General features: G+C 48.7%; 1 protein-coding gene across 3 annotated transcripts; it reads right to left on the reverse strand.

Moving 5' to 3' along the window:
- Positions 1–725: 725 nt before the first annotated feature.
- On the reverse strand, positions 726–14,846 carry HAS3 (hyaluronan synthase 3). 3 transcript variants are annotated; one of them, XM_060185276.1, is made up of 4 exons: positions 13,800–14,846; positions 9,712–10,347; positions 3,547–3,648; positions 726–2,263 (listed from the first exon to the last, which is right to left on the reverse strand). In XM_060185276.1, the coding sequence occupies exons 2-4, from the start codon at positions 10,345–10,347 to the stop codon at positions 1,340–1,342; spliced, it is 1,662 nt and encodes a 553-aa protein (XP_060041259.1). In that variant the 5' UTR covers positions 13,800–14,846; the 3' UTR covers positions 726–1,339. The 3 variants fall into 3 exon arrangements, with proteins under 3 accessions (XP_060041259.1, XP_060041258.1, XP_060041257.1); XM_060185275.1 differs by lacking the exon at positions 13,800–14,846 and adding an exon at positions 13,409–13,512; XM_060185274.1 differs by lacking the exon at positions 13,800–14,846 and adding an exon at positions 12,191–12,845.
- Between the last annotated feature and the right edge of the window lie 1,475 nt (positions 14,847–16,321).

Below are 16,321 nucleotides of genomic sequence, written 5' to 3' on the forward strand. Positions count from 1 at the left end.
TGGTCCTCACCTGCAGGGGAAAACTTCAAAAGTGGTGAAGCAGTGCTGCAAGTGCCTTATCTTCTCTCAATTTCTTTCTGTCTCTATCCAATAATAGATTAAAAAAAAGAAAAAAAACAACACACCAACTAGTGGGGGGGGGGCGGCAGGCAGGGGTACACCCAGTGAAGCACACATAGTACAAAGTACAAGGATCTGGGTTCAAGCACCCAGCTCCCCACCTGCAAGGGGAGGCACTTCACAACTGGTGAAGCTGGTCTTCAGGTCTATCACTCCCTCTCAATTTCTCTGTCCTATCAAATAAAATGGAGAAAATGGCTGCCAGGAGTGGTGGATTCATAGTGTCAGCACCAAGCCCCAGCAATAATTCTGGAGGCAAAAACAAAACCTTGTAGCCTAAAAGTCACTCTTGCTACCCAGCTGTCAAGGAATCTGTCCAAGCAATTCTAGGATTAGCTAGTTTGAGACTAGATTTTTTCCCATGTTCTGAAGGGAGACTTCCCTTTGTAGACCTATGAGAGCTTAGGCTCTGTCTCAACTACTGGTTGGAGAGAACCATAAGGACAGTGCATCAGAGACGTCAGTTGAGCCATTTTAGATCAAAACGGGATTCAAGGAGAAGTTGGAAGTATACAGTTAAAATACCTGAGACCTCACTTTTCTTTCTGAGCATATTGAGGTTTAATCTTCCTGGTAGTTGACCAGAATATTTTATCATCCCATATAGCCTATGACTTTTAGCACCGTTAACTTTTGTTCCTCCTGCCTTCATTTTTTTTTTTTTGAACATACATATGTACACTTGGAAGCAATTCAGTGCTGATTCCCTGCCTGGGTGATGAGATGTGGAGTGGGATGCATCACATAATAAAGCACCATTCCTGGACCCTGTTTCATGATGCCCAAAGACAAGGCTTTTGAGCCTTAGATCTCAGACACAATATGAATTGCATTGATTACTATGTTGAGAGAACTATTGCTAGCTGGTGCAGAGCTCTTAAATTCTCCTGCCAACTCTGAGGTTCTCTCTGGATCCTAGGAGGAAGTAGAATTTTTCCTAGATACCACTGTGAGTGTAGACGGCAGGCAGAAAAGCAGCCTGTAACATGTAAGTCACCACCCTGGCAAACCTGAGCTGGAACTGATAGTACTTCCTCCATGCAGAACTGCCCCAGACCACATTACAGTCACCATTCTTTGCACTTCATATTTGTCCTCTGGACCATTAAGAAACTAAAACAACACTCCCATCCTCCCTCCCACCCTGTCTTTTCCATTCCATTCCATTCCCTTCCCTCCCTTACCCATTGCACTTTTCCCACTCTGTTTGGGTACTATGTCATACCTCAGCAAAAGCTAAGCTATACTGTTCTGGCTTCTTCCCACATCGTCGGGCAATGATGGCCAAGTATAACATGAGGAGGGCCACCCAGTAGCAACCATACAGGATAGCCCCAGAGACAAGAAAAGCTAACTCTGTCTCACTGAACAGATCCTGACAATAAGCTGTGTAAGCTAATCCCCCCAGAAGGACTGCTACCCAGATGGATACAGGGATGAGGCCAATAAAGTTTACCACAATGGTTTTCCGGCCAGAGGTGCCCCAGCCAGACTTGTTGATGGTAGCAATGGCAAATATCTTGGCTGGGAGGAGGCTGGACATATAGAGAAGGGAGTAGAGGGACATGAAGATCATCTCTGCATTGCCACGGAGGAAGCAGGCATAGGTAGCCTTGATGATGCCCACCAGCTGTACTGTCAAAAGAAAGAGTAGAATGTTCCAAATGCGGCCACGGTAGAAAAGCTGTATGACTGTGGCAATGAGGAAGAATGGAAAAAAACCTGTGACCACTGATTCATAGGTCATCCAGAGGTGGTGCTTATGAAACCACAGAGAATTGTAGAGCCATTCCCTGAAGTAAGATTTGCTCCAGCGGGTCTGCTGGTTCAGCCACCGGAGGTACTTGGTGGGGGTCTCTGTGAGGCACTTGGAGCGTGCTGTATACTTAGTCTGGTAGCCAAGGCTCAGAACACGGTTGGTGAGATGCCGGTCATCCCCAAAACTGCACTTGCTGCCTAGGAACTTCTGATGGTACCAGTCCTCTAGGAATTGCTGGAGCAGGCTATTGCGGTACATGCCCAAGGGCCCGCTTATACACTGCACACAACCAAAATAGGACTGACAGGCCCGTTCCACGTTGAAGGCCATCCAATACCGAACACTGCTCAGGAAGGAGATCCATGAATCGTACTTGTTGAGGATCTGCAAGGCAACCAAAGATGCTGGGCCTCCTCACCTGAGGACATGAGCCCCAGAGGAGATAGTCACCAGAAACCATGAGACCACCCACTGTGTTCTGTAGCCCACTGCTGGCCATCAGCTCTAGCCCAGCCAGAACTGGAAAACCTGTTGTTCAGAGGAACCAACCCCACCTCATTCCCCTTAGCACCTGCCTCGCCTCCCCCACTGATGTCCCATAGAAGTTGCTCAAGCAGTCCAAACCACCTCTGAGCTCAGGACACAACCTTTGGAGAAAGATGTAACGAATACGCAGTCAACTGTCCTGATCCTTCTGTAATTGGAACGTTTTTTGAGGAAGACATGGCATGGTACTAGCTGTATCTTCTAGAAGAAGACCTGCTTGCTCCCTTATTCTTAATACTGCCCAGAGTTCCTATAAACAAAAGTTTCTCAAGGGTCTAACTTTGGAGGTACTTGCTGAACCACCAGGCTGAGAGAAAGCATCCTCCAGTATCAACAGCCTCTGAATATTATGCTCTTTCCAAAAGTGTAGATTCTCTACACCTGTTAAGTGCTCCCCCACACAGGTTTATTTATTTATTTGCCTCCAGGGTTATTGCTGGGGTTTGGTGCATGCACTACAAATCCACTGCTCCTGGAGGCCATTTTTCCCATTTTGTTACCCTTGTTGTTATTGTTGTTGTTGGTTAGGACAGAGAAATCGAGAGAGGAGGGGAAAACAAAGGGGGAAAGAAAGACAGACACCTGCAGACCTGCTTCACCGCTTGTGAAGTGATGCCCCTGCAGGTGGGGAGCTGGGGGCTCTAACCCGGATCCTTATGCCTGTCCTTGCGCTTTGTGCCATGTGCACTTAATGTGCTGCACTACCACCTGATCCCTTCCCCCCGCCACAGGTTTAAAGAGAGCAGGAAGGGGGCCGGCAGTGACACCCCTGATAGAGTGCACATGCTACAATGTGCAAGGATCCATGTTCAAACCCTTGGTCTTTTCTTGCAGGGGAGTAGCTTCACGACTGCTGAAGCAGTGCTACAAGTGCCTCTTTCTCCCTATCTCCCACTCCCCCTTCAATTTCTGACTCTATCCCAAATAATTTAAAAATAAAGAGAACAGGGGGAAAAAGTGGATAACAGATGAACCCTTTAATATCACTGAAAACTGCCAGTGGGCAACCCTTTCCCCAAATACCAAATTATTAAGACACCCATTTCCCAAGCATACTCAATTGATTAGGAAACAGAAAAACATTAGTACCCCTCTCCTGCTCTAGAACCATGGTTACTTACTTGGACATCTCCCCCGACTCCTCCTACTTGGGGGTCCTCCTCCAGAACTCGGAGCATCTCTATAGTGCAGGCTGGATCCAGCACAGTGTCTGAGTCACATACCTGCAGAGGGAGTGCATATGATCAATCCATTTTTACCTCAGACGCACATATCCAAGCCCCTTACTGAAGGACATAACCTTTCATGTGATTCCTTTCTAGCTACTAACAAAGAGGTCTACCAAATAGAAGTAGTGAGATAAACAATAAAGAAAAAGAGTTGAGCGGGGCCGGGTGGTGGCACACCTGGTTGAACACACATGTTACAATGCACAAGGACCCAGGCTCAAGCCCCCTGGGAACCACCTTCCACCAGTGCTCTGTTATAGGCGAGAGGTCCCCATCTGCAAGGGGAAAGCTTCTCTCCCTTTCTACCACCCCCTTCCCTCTTGATTTCTGGTTGTCTCTATCTAATAAAGATATTTTTTTATCATTTTATTTTATTTATTCCCTTTTGTTGCCCTTGTTTTTATTGTTGTAGTTATTATTGTTGTTATTGATGTCATTGTTGTTGAATAGGACAGAGAGAAATGGAAAGAGGAGGGAAGACAGATGGGGGAGAGAAAGACAGACACCTACAGACCTGCTTCACCTCTTGTGAAGCGACTCCCCTGCAGGTGGGGAGCCGGGGGCTCGAACTGGGATCCTTACGGCGGTCCCTGTGCTTTGCACCGCCTGCGTTTAGCTCGCTGCATTACCACCCGACTCCCCAATAAAGATATTTTTTTAAAAAATAACAAGAAAAAAAATGGAAGAGACAGCTTAATGGTTATACAAACAAACTTTCATGCCTGAGGCTCCCAGGTCCCAGGTTCAGTCCCCCACACTACCATAAACCAGAGCTGAGAAGAGCCCTTGAAAGCCACTAGACTGAAGGAGAAAACGAGGAGACTGGCTCTTCTTGTTCAGATCATCATACACCAAGTTGCAGATGCTACCATGACGCCAACCTGACTCCTCTGGGCAGATGACCTCACTAATGTACCCTGGAACCCCATCTCTCCAGAGCTCTGCCCCACAAGGGAAAGATAGAAACAGGCTGGGAAGGGAGTCAGACGGTAGCGCAGCAGGTTAAGTGCACGTGGCACAAAGTGCAAGGACCCGCTGAAGGATCCCGGTTCAAGCCCCCGGCTCCCCACCTGTAGGGGAGTCGCTTCACAAGCGGTGAAGCAGGTCTGCAGTTATCTATCTTTCTCTCTCCCTCTTCTCTCCATTTCTCTCTGTCCTATACAACAATGAAGACATCAATAACAATATTAACTACAACAATAATATATATAAAAAAAAACAGGCTGGGAGTATGGATCAACCTGCCAACACCCATGTTCATTGGGGAAGCAATTACAGCCAGACCTTCCACCTTCTGCATCCCATAATAATCCTGGATCCATACTCCCAGAGAGATAAAATAGCAAAGCTTCCAGTGGAGATAGGATATGGAACTCTGGTGGTGGGAAATGTGTGGGATTTTACCCCTCTTACTCTATGGTTTTGTTGATATTTTCTATTTTTATGAATAAATTAAATTAAGAGAAGAAAGAAAAGGAGACTGTCCATATCAGGCCTGGAAAGGGTGAAATGCCTTGTACTATACAAGTTTTTTTTTTAATTTATTTTTTATTTAAGAAAGGATAAATTAACAAAACCATAGGGTAGAAGGGGTACAACTCCACACAATTCCCACCACCCAATCTCCACTGTACAAGTTTTTAACCCCTATGGAACCAAGGTCTGTAAAATGGTCTCAGAATGTGAAAAAAATAAATAAATAAGAGGAATAAGTCATTGAGATCAGATGAAATGCATTATGGCTAGATTTGGGCCGATAAATACAACTCAAAAGGCAAAAAAATTACTCTTGACCAGTCTACCTACTGGTATTTCCCATAGTGTTGCGATTGTTTTTCATTGTATCATTTTTTTTTTTTTTTAAATCAGGGCACTGCTCAGCTCTGGCTTACGGTGTTGCAGGGGATTGAACTTGGGACTTTGGAGCCTTAGACATGAGAGTCTGTTTGCATAACCATTATGTTATCTACTCTTGCCCTCATTATATCTTATTTTATTTTACTGGAGCACTTCTCTGGTAATAAGCATGAGAATCTCTTTGCATAACCATTATGCTATCACTCCCACACTCCCATAGTAATATGTTTTTTTTCAAAGTCTTTTTTTAATTACTATATTTATTTATTTACCAGAACAATGATCAATTCTAGCTTATGGTGGTGTGGGGGATTGAACCTAGGACTTTGGAGCCTCAGGCATGAGATTCTCTTTCCATAACCATTATGCTATCTATCCCCTCCCCTCCATAGTAACATTAAGAAGGTCTTTCCCTATTTCAGTCTCTAGCCTCTTGGGGAGCCCAACTGATGAAGTTCTATCTACCCAATCCTAGACCTACTACTAGCAAAGCTGCCAGGTGCTCTGTGCTCCTTAGATCCAAGTCTCCAGGTTTAAGGCTCATTATGGCCAAAGGCTGCTCTGACGTGGATTCTACTCTATGATTACTGAAGCTGGCAGCAACAGCCTTCAGTCATACCCTGGTTTAGAGTCGGCTCACTGCCCTTCGTCAAGGAAGATCAGTCTGATAGCTAACAAGTGGTTGTACTGTGTTAGTGGAACCTGCCAGTTCAATTCCTTGTCTGTAGGAAATGACAGATGGTACAAAGAGCTCAGATAACTACTGTGGAGGAGAAGTGGCTTTCTGATTCCCCAACAAAGCAAAGAACATTGTCCATATTATTGCACCAAAGTAAAGGGCTCTGGGGTGGGGGAAGTGTTCAGGTCCTGGAACATGATGGCAGAAGAGGACCTAGGTGGGGGATAGAGTGTTATATGGAACACTGAGAAATGTTACATATGTACCAACTACTGTATTTCACTGTTGACTGTAAACTATTAATCCCCCCAATAAAGAAAAAGGAAGGAAGGACACTATCCATAGATGAATCCAAAGCCTGTTCTGGTAAAGTCTCAAATTTGTTTTTAATATTGTATTTATTTACTATTGGGTAGAGACAGAGAGAAATTGAGATTGGAGAGGGAAATTAGGGAGGGAGAGAGACACCTGCCACCCTGCTTCACCACTCATGAAGCTTTTCCCCCAAGGTGGGGGGGGACAGAGGTTTGAACCTGGGTCCTTGCACACTATAATGTGAGTGCTTAACAGGTGTGCCATCACCTGCCCCCCCAAGTCTCAAATTCTTAGACAGAAGTTCAGCAACTCTCAGCAGTGAGAGCCCAGTACCATGCAGGAAGGCTACTCTCACCCCAGGACACATGAGGCTTCTCTAAATTCAGAAATAGGCTGACTAGGCCAGCAAAATATTTCACCTGGATAATGTGCCTACCTTCTTATGTCCAAGCCTGGCCCTTACTACACTAGAGAAAGCTTTGATACTGTGGTATTTTTCCCTCTTCTCCTGTTTCTACCTGGGAAAAAAAAGTCAGCCTGGAACAATAATGTTCCAATAATGAAAAGAAAAAAGATAAGGTTAGCTACAAATAACATCCATAGAAGGCTGAGGAAAACTAGGCAGAGTGGTCAGCACCTGGCTGGGTCAGTCCGGATTCAGCTTCCAGGTCAAGCTACCAAGAGCATTAGTCTCCTGCTGTTTCCTACCCTAGTTCTAACCTTTAACCCACTCTTTTTTTTTAAATTGTCACCAAACATATCGCTGGGGCTCAGTGTCAGCACTATGAATCCACTGATCCAGATGGCCATTTTTTTCTTTTCCTTTCTCTTTTCTTTCCTTCTTTCTTTCTTTCTTTCTTTCTTTATTTATTTATTTATTTATTTTTTAATGGGATATGGCAGAGAGAAATTGAGAGGGGAGGAGGGATAGAGAAAGAGAAAGAGGGTGAGGGTAAATAATATAATGGTTATGCAAAGAGACTCTCATGCTTGAGGCTCCAAAGTCTCAGGTTCAGTCCCCTGCACCACCATAAACTAGAGCTGGATGTGCTCTTGTTAAAAAAAAAAAAGATGGGAGTCAGGCGGTAGCGCAGCCGGTTAAGTGCACATGGCGCAAAGCGCAAGGACCGGCATAAGGATCCCAGTTTGAGCCCCAGCTCTCCACCTACAGGGGAGTCCCTCCACAGGCTGTGAAGCAGGTCTGTAGGTGTCTATCTTTCTCTCCCCCTCTCTGTCTTCCCCTCCTCTCTCCATTTCTCTCTGTCCTATCTAACAACGACAACATCAATAACAACAATAAAAAGACAAGGGCAACAAAAGGGAAAATAATTTTAAAAAAATTTTAAAGAGAGAGAGAGAGGGGCCAGGCGGTGGCACACTTGGTTAAACGCACACATTACAGTGCACAAGGATCCAGTTGAAGCCCCTGGTCCCCATCTGCAGGGGGAAAGCGTCACGAATGGTGAAGCAGGGCTGCAGGTGTCTCTCTGTCTCTCTTCCTCTCTGTCTATTTCTCTCTCAATTTCTCTCTGTCTCTATACAATAATAAAACATTAAAAAAAGAGTGACTTTAAAAAAAGAGAGTGAGAAACACCTGCAGACCTGGTTTCCCACTCATGAAGTGTTCCACCTACAGGTAGGCAGAGGGGGTTCAAACTTGGGTCCTCGCGCATGGTAATGTGTGTTTAAAATCTGGTGCACCACCACCCAGGGCTTCCTCTAACCCACTGTTCATGCTGCTAGTTTCCTCCAGGGAGGAAACAGAGGGGAGTGGGTGGTGACAAACTTGGTTGAGCACAAGGACCTAGGTTTGAGCCCCCGGACCCCACGTGCAGGGGGAAAGCTTTGCAAGTGGTGAAGCAGTGCTACAGGTGTCTCTGTCATTCTCCCTATTACCCCTTTCCCTCTCAAATCCTGGTTATCTCCAATAAATAAATAAAGATAATAAAAGAGAGGGAGTCAGATGGTAGCACAGTGGGTTAAGTGCATGTGGTGCAAAGCACAAGGACCGGCATAAGGATCCTGGTTCGAGCCCCCGGCTCCCCACCTGCAGGGGTGGTTGCTTCACAGGTGGTGAAGCAGGTCTGCAGGTGTCTATCTTTCTCTCCCCCTCTGTCTTCCCCTCCTCTCTCCATTTCTCTCTGTCCTATCCAACAATGACGACATCAATAACAACAACAATAATAACTACAACAATAAAACAACAAGGGCAACAAAAGGAAATAAATATCAAAAAAAATTTTTTAATGATAAAAAATTAAAAGAGAGGGGAGTTGGACAGTAGTGCAGTGCGTTATGTGCAGGTGGCACAAAGCGCAAGGACCAGCATAAGGATCCTGGTTCTAGCCCCTGGCTCCCCACCTGCAGGGGAGTCAATTCACAGGCGGTGAAGCAGGTCCGCAGGAGTCTATCTTTCTCTCCTCCTCTATCTTCCCCTCCTCTCTTTCTCTCTGTCCTATCCAACGACAACATCAATAACAACAACAATAATAGCTACAACAACAAAAACAAGGGCAACAAAAGGAGATAAATATTTTTTAAGTTATAAAAAATTATAATAAAAAAATAGGAAGAGTGGTCTGGGAGGTGGCATAGTGAGTAAAGTGTTGGACACTCAACCATGAGGTCCTGGGTTCAGTTTCCAGCAGCACATGTACCAATGTGATGTCTATTTTTTTCTCTATCTTTCCTGTCTTTCTCATGAATGATTAAAAAAATTATTTAAGAGAGAAAGAGAAAGAAAGACACCTGCACACACGTGGCGCAAAGCACAAGACTGGTATAAGGATCCCGGTTCGAGCCCCCAGCTCCCCACCTGCAGGGGTGTCGCTTCACAAGCGGTGAAGCAGGTCTGCAGGTGTCTTGTCTTTCTCTTCCCCTCCTCTCTCCATCCTATCCAAGAACACTGACATCAATAACAACAATAATAACTACAACAATAAAACAAGGGCTACAAAGGGGAATATATATAGACACCCGGCAACAGTACACTGTTGAATCTCCCCAACCCCTGCAGGTGTAGATTCATCCCATCCCAGATTTTTTTGACCCCAGGACTGCTGTTCATAGCTACCCTGCCTTGTTGCACTCTAGTACAGGGGAGTGATGCAACTGTCACAAGGAATCTAAACTGAAAAGTTTCTGGAGCATAGACCCTGCTGGCTGGACACATCCACTTCCCCACAGACTCACAGGAAGACTCTTACCTGGATATAGTCCACGGAGTTGCCAAGGGCCTTAAAGGCTGTGTACATGACCTCTCGCTTGCCCCCCCACTTCTGCATGATGCATGAGAAGGTGCTGGCCCGCACCACTTCTTGAACTCGGGCCATGCCCTCCTGCAGGCTGGCCTCTGTCTCGCCCTCACCTGCCTCGTGGAAGTTACTGCGCCACACAAAGAAGCCAGCATGCTCAGTGCCACCTAGCACCTCATGGAAGATGTCCAGCATGTAGGCATCTTCCTGCCGATTGCCATCCACCACCATGACCACCTTAAGGTCAGGGAAAGCAATGCGCTGGACTGAGCGCAGGCACTTGCGTAAGTAGTCAGGGTCCTCCTGGTAGGCAGCTATGCAGAGCGCCACTGAGCGCCTTGCTTGGGAGGGCAGTTTCAGGGCACGGCCAGCCCGCCGCATGTTTCGGTGCTCCAAGAAGGCAAACAGGCTCTGGATGAGCAGGTGTAGGCCCAGGATGGCACCATACAGGCCAAAAGACAGGTAGTGCTTCTCTGTGTGGATAAATTGGTAGCCTGTCACATAAGCTGCCAGGATGCCCCCCAGCACTGCCAGGGCAAACAGGCTGGTGCCCACCACACGCAGGGCTGTTGTCAGCTGCACCGGCATCTGGGGAAAGAAGGCAGGAGGGGTGGGGTTAGGCAGGAGGCAGGTATGTAAGCGGTGGGAATGGGAGCACTTTCTTTGGACCTGGCCCAGCAGAGAGATAATAAGCCACTACTCCTTTTAAAATCACATCTATTTATTTACTTACTTTTGTGAGAGAAAGTGCAAAGCTCTGGCATATGTAGTATCACAGATTAAAACATAACATATTACTGGCACCAAAACATTACTTCTTATTGGGTATGGCCAAGACTTCTTGTAGACTTAGCCAGGCTCCTTTCCTGGGATTTAAATTCTAGCTCTCTTCCTCTTACTATCTCTGTGATGTTGCTCTGACTTTTTAGCTAATTCATCTGTCAAATATGGATTGATGCACTGACTGCATAGCATCTTTAATGAGTAAATGGGTACACAGCAAGGCCCTTAGAGTAGCATCTATTATTGTTATACAAACCGAAGCCATAGTGCTAGGTGACACCCACCTGGTAGATGAAGAGCTGGGATCTGCTTGCCCCCAAAAAACTCTTGTGTGGGGAGAGGGGGGCAGGGAGTAGGCATGAGGCAGAGGAAGCAAGAAGTGCTTGGGGCCAGGCTGCAGTGTAGCCAGGGTGGTAGCTTCTACTTGCTCTGTGCCTGTGAGGGGATTCACTCTGTGAAGAGACCCAGGAAGCAAGTAAGGGAGGAAGACAACAGAAGCATCAGGAAACAAAGAGTGCCAGGAAAAAAAGGGGGCAACCTTTCCTCTCTCAGAGCCTCAGAATAGCAAAATTAGTAAGAGTTTCCTTGTAGTCTCTGCTTCCTTGTCTTTTTCTCATTTACTTGAACCAGGAAAAAAGAAAAAAGAAAAAAAAAAAAGGAAAACAGAGGAATAGGAAAGGAAACAAGAGCTCTGGAAACCCAGCACTCAAGGCATCAGAGGGAACCACTGCTGCCACCACTGCAGCAGTCCAGGCGGGGAGGCAGCCCAGGAGGCCCATCCACGGGTCCTAGTGCCCGTATGGAATATGGAATCTGTGTTTGTCCTGCCTAGCCTCTTCTGCAAATGTTACTATTGACAGTTTCCTTTGCAACTCCTAGCATCAGCTCATAGGGAGCAGCTGTGTTTCAACAGAAAGTGCTTGGGACTCTGCACCAGGAATCTTGGGCTTGAGGCAGTTCTACCTCTGCCTGACCTTGCTCATGTTCTGAGGCTTGGTGCCAGTCGTACCCCACCTCGCCTCCTATGGTGTTCTAATGGTTTCTGGCTTCTTAAATCTCAGGTAAATTATTTTCCTAAGAGTGGATGCACTTCCTGAGAGGGCAGGCGCTGATGAAAGCGGCTCAAGACCCTCAGTGTAGACCCAGGCGACCTCCCCACCCCCTCCCCTTGCTACCTGCCCTATCTGGAGAATTCATTTTCCATTGCCAACCCCACCTTCTACAGACAATGAAGTCTCCTATCCAAGCTTGCTCCAGTCCTTGAAACCAACACCCCCGACCCCAGCCCCCCAACACACACTTTCTTGTCAGGGCAACAGTGCTTGTTCCCCTACATCTCTTATATTGGAGGGGTGGAGAATATACATTCATTGATGAAAACAGCCCGAGCTTGAGGCTCCAACAGTATTCCAGCAGCTTTGCTCCGGAAAGTGCTTTTGGCAGCCTGGCCTCTCCGGGAAGCGCTACCTCCCGGCGTTCAGCTTCGCCACCACCCCGCTCTCCCACCCCCATCCCGGGGAGCTGGCCGCGTGTTTCCTCTGCAGAACTCCCAATCCTCCCAGGTACCCCTCCTCCCCCCACAACCACGGCCCAAGAGTGCCCGTGTCTCCCTCTAGAGCTTGCATGCTGAAAGGGCTGCGGGAACCACCTTCCGCCGGTGCTCTGGTACGGGCCAGAGGCGCCCAGAGCAGCCCAGCAACCTGCGGGTCCTGGCGCCCTGCCTCGATGCAGGGCCGGCGGCGCTGCCCATCGGGTCACTGCAGCCCTGGAGGCGCTCGCCCGGCACCCCGCCCGCGCCCGCCGCCTGCTGAAGGTGGCGCCGGCCACACCCACGTGCCGGTTTCCCACGACCCTAGCAGGAAAGGGCTCAAACCCTCCGCGGTCAGTCGGGTCAAGTCCCGCACTTCTCCTTGGGGTCTCAGATACCTTGGCAAAGTGAGCCTTCAGACAAAGGCGGCTTTCTCGGTGTCGCCGGCCCCCTCCTTTCCCGGGCGGGGACAGCGCCCCCCCCACCCCACCCCGACCCCGCGCAGGAAGCGGAGGCAACACTCCAGCACCCCCTGCTCCAGGGGACCCAAAAGAGTCCCGCAGCCGGGGACCCACGTACACTCCGGCGCGGGCGCGAGCTCTGGCGGAGGTGCCCCGGCCCAGGCAGAGGCCATGTCACCCCGAGTCGGCGAAGAGGAGCCTGCACCGCCTCTTGCTCCTCGCCCACTAGAGCCACGAGCGCTCAGTCCCTGCTGCCCAGCCCTTCAAGGACAGGAGACTAGGGAAGGTTCCCTAAAACCGCCCCCACCTCCCCAGACGAAGAAGGAGAAAACCTCAGCCGACGACGCACGCCCGCACTTCACCCCCCGAAACTCTGCGGGGCTGCCCGGTCCTCATCTTCTCCGGCAGACAGGTGTACCCCGCCGCAAAGCGGCGGGAAGGAAACTTGTACGCCGGGCGGGAGCTCTATCCCCGCGTCCCGCCGCCCTCTCGGCCCCTCCGTGCCAACAGGGAAGGGGCGAGCAGGTCGGCGGGGAAGTGCGGCCGCAGCCCGGCTGAGCGGCAGGAGCCAAGCGCCCCACAGCAGGGCTCCGGGACAGGTGCAAACCCGGGCGAGCGTGAGGGGTGGAAGCGGTGCGGCCACCCTGGATACCGCACGGCCGTCCGCCCTCAAATCCATTCACAAAACGGGAGCCGCAAGGGAGGCAGGGAGGAGAAGCTGGAGGAAGAAAGGGGGGAGGGGTCAATGGGGAGGGGGCTCGCAGACGCCCTGGGAGCCGGAGGGTGGGGGTGGTCCTGGGGCCCGGGCCAGGGGCAGCCTCGGGCCCTGACGAGCCCGGGTCCACTGCCAGCCGCCCGCGTGCGGGCCCATGCTCACCGTGCCGCTGGCTGCCGCGTTCCGGTGCTCAGCAGGCCCGCGGCGGCTCCATGCCCTCCGCCCCGCCTCCCCTCGCCGCCCGCCGCACGCTCCGACTGCCGAGCGCCCGCCCCGCCAGCCGCCCTTAAGTACCGCGCGCGCCCCAGCAGGGAGAGGCGCCCTCCTTCGGCCCCGGGGCCCGCAAAGTTGGCAAGAGTGGGAAGGCTCCCCCGGGACCGGGAGGGAGCACCCCTTCCCGGAGCCGTCGGAGGGGGCTCCACGCGGCCGTCGCTCACCGGAAACCGGCTTCCTCCACCGGGGCCAAAGGCTGAGCCGCTAGGTGCTCAGCTCAGACCCCCGAGCGCCGGGAACTTTGCAGATTCTCACTCGCCCCGGCTCAGAACCTACTCACTGTGCACGACGAGGTCCCGCTCGCTGCCTCCTGCAAGCGGATGGGGCTGCTCGCGGCGCGCGGTGCTCCAGGAGACAGACAGCAGAGCCTTCCAGCGGCAAGAAACAGGCGAAGGGAATTGTCAAATAGAGGAAGACTGGTCAAAGAAGGTGTGAGAAGCTTAGCTTTAAATTCCGCAGTGGGGCGCTGATGACTTTAAGGTTGTTTGCAAAAGCTGCATAAAGGGTTTTGTTTTGTTTTTTTTTCCCCCTTCATTTTACTGGAGCCCTGGAAGTTCCGGTGTTTTAAAGCAGAAACCATTTTCTCCTCCCCTTTTTTGCACCTTCACTTCCTATATGTGTGGCCTCCAAAATTCCCAAGTGAACTTATTGCCTGTGCCTCCCAGATCTCTAAAACTGGTGTTACACTGAAGATGAGATGAGATGGGTGGGGTTGGGAAAAAATTGAGGAGTTATCAGAAAACCCAGAACCAGATAAACGAGTTTCCTAAATCTTGGGGAAACTTGAAGAAGAGAACTTAACAGTTAATGACTAGTAAAAATGAATTTACATGTCCTCCAAACACACCTGAAATAATCCCCACTACTGTAGTTGCAAATGAACGGAATCTTGGAATCTCTCAGAAGTGTTAGGGAAGCAGGGAATCGCAGGCCCATAACATTCTGGGTCTCAGCTCATTCTTTCCTGCCCTTAGGGGAGCAAAAATTCCCCTAGCACACCCACTGCACCACACCTTGCTGTAGAGAAATCAGATCAAGGGGCCAGGCTGTGGCACAACTGGTTAAGTACTCATGTTACAGTTCAAACTCTTGATCCCCACGTGCAGAGGGGTGGGAAGCTTCATGAGTGGTGAAGCAGGGCTGAAGGTATCTCTAGCTCACCCTCCTTTCTCAATTTCTCTCTGTCTCTATCCAATAATAAATAAAAATATTTAAAAAAGAAGTGTGAACGTCTAAAAAAAGGAAATCAAATCACACCTTTGCTTGAGGAACTCTTCACTAATATGCTATTGATATAAGGTTTAAAATGTTCTTTAGATGGTGGAAACGGTTTGGAATTATATCCCTGTTATCTCATAATTTTGTAAATATTTTAAAATAAGTTCTTTACTGCACTTCTTAAAACTAGTATGGGGTGTGTGTAGCATAATGGCTATGTAAAGAGACTCTCATGCTTGTGGCTCCAAAATCCTAGGTTTAGTTTCCTACATCATCATAAACCAGAGCTGAGCAGTGCTCTGGTTAAAAAAAAGGGTGGTCCGGGAGGTGGCACAGTGGATAAAGCATCAGACTCTCAGGCATGAGGTCCTGAGTTCAATCCCTGGCAGCACATGTACCAGGGTGATGCCTGGTTCTTTCTCTCTCCTCCTATGTTTTTCATTAATAAATAAATAAAATCTTAAAAAAAAAAAAAAGGATCCCAGCTCGAGCCTCTGGCTCCCCACCTGCAGGGCAGTTGCTTCATAGGCAGTGAAGCTGGTCTACAGGTGTCTTTCTCTCCCCCTCTGTCTTTCCTTCCCCTCTCAATTTCTCTTTTTAAAAAATTTTTAAATATTTATTCATTTTATTTATTCCCTTTTGTTGCCCTTGTTGTTTTATTGTTGTAGTTATTATTGTTGTTGTTATTGATGTCATCATTGTTGGATAGGACAGAGAGAAATGGAGAGAGGAGGGGAAGAAAGAGGGGGAGAGAAAGACAGACACCCGCAGACCTGCTTCATCGCCTGTGAAGCGACTCCCCTGCAGGTGGGGAGCCGGGTCTTTATGCTATCTACCCCCCCCCCTCTTTTTTTTTTATAGATTTTTTTTGTTTAATTTATGAGAAAGATAGGAGAGAGAAAGGACAGCCATCACTCTGGGTGGGGGTATAGCATAATGGTTATGCAAAGAGACTTTCATGCTTGAGGCTCTCAAGTCCCAGGTTCAATCCCCCACACCACTATAAGCCAAAGCTGAGCAGTGCTCTGGTAAAAGTAAAATAAAAGACATCACTCTGGCACATATGCTGCTGGGGATTGAACTCCGGACCTCATGCTTGAGAGTCCAAAGTTTTATCACTGAGCCACCTCCCGGACCACTCCACCTCAATTTCTAACTCCACCTCAATTTCTGTCTCTACAAAATGAAACAAGAACTAGTATTGAATCCACAAAGGGAATGTATGTTGAACTTCAGATAGATTCCAGTAAGAGCAGACGTCCTGAGTTAAAATGAGTATTCTGGAGTCAGCCAGACTTGCAGCTAGTGTCTGGGACAGAAACTGGGACTCTAGGCATGCAAGTCCTGTGCTCTACTGCTAAGCAATCTCCCTCGTTTAATTTGCCCTATTTTGAGCGTTGTTCCTCCCCCAACCCCACTCCCCAAAGTACTGCTCAGCTCTGGCTAATGCTGGAGACCCAGGCATGAGAGTCTTTTTGCATAACTATTATACTATTGCCCCTACCCAATCTGCAGTATTTTTAAAAATATTCATTGGTGGAGGGTAGATAGCATAATGGTTATGCGAACGGACTCTCATGCCTG

This window comes from Erinaceus europaeus, chromosome 2 (genome assembly GCF_950295315.1).
Source record: "Erinaceus europaeus chromosome 2, mEriEur2.1, whole genome shotgun sequence".
Classification (NCBI taxonomy): Eukaryota; Metazoa; Chordata; class Mammalia; order Eulipotyphla; family Erinaceidae; genus Erinaceus; species Erinaceus europaeus.

What these genes read in the sequence shown, in the direction of transcription:
- HAS3 (XM_060185274.1), bottom strand. Translation starts at nt 12,292, where the DNA reads ATGGGCAGCGCCGCCGGCCCTGCATCGAGGCAGGGCGCCAGGACCCGC. An exon ending in TACCAGAGCACCGGCGGAAG is followed by an intron (nt 10,348 to 12,190) that starts GTGGTTCCCGCA and finishes TTCTTTCCCCAG; the next exon opens with ATGCCGGTGCAGCTGACAAC. An exon ending in GAGTCGGGGGAGATGTCCAA is followed by an intron (nt 2,264 to 3,546) that starts GTAAGTAACCAT and finishes GTTGCCTTGCAG; the next exon opens with ATCCTCAACAAGTACGATTC.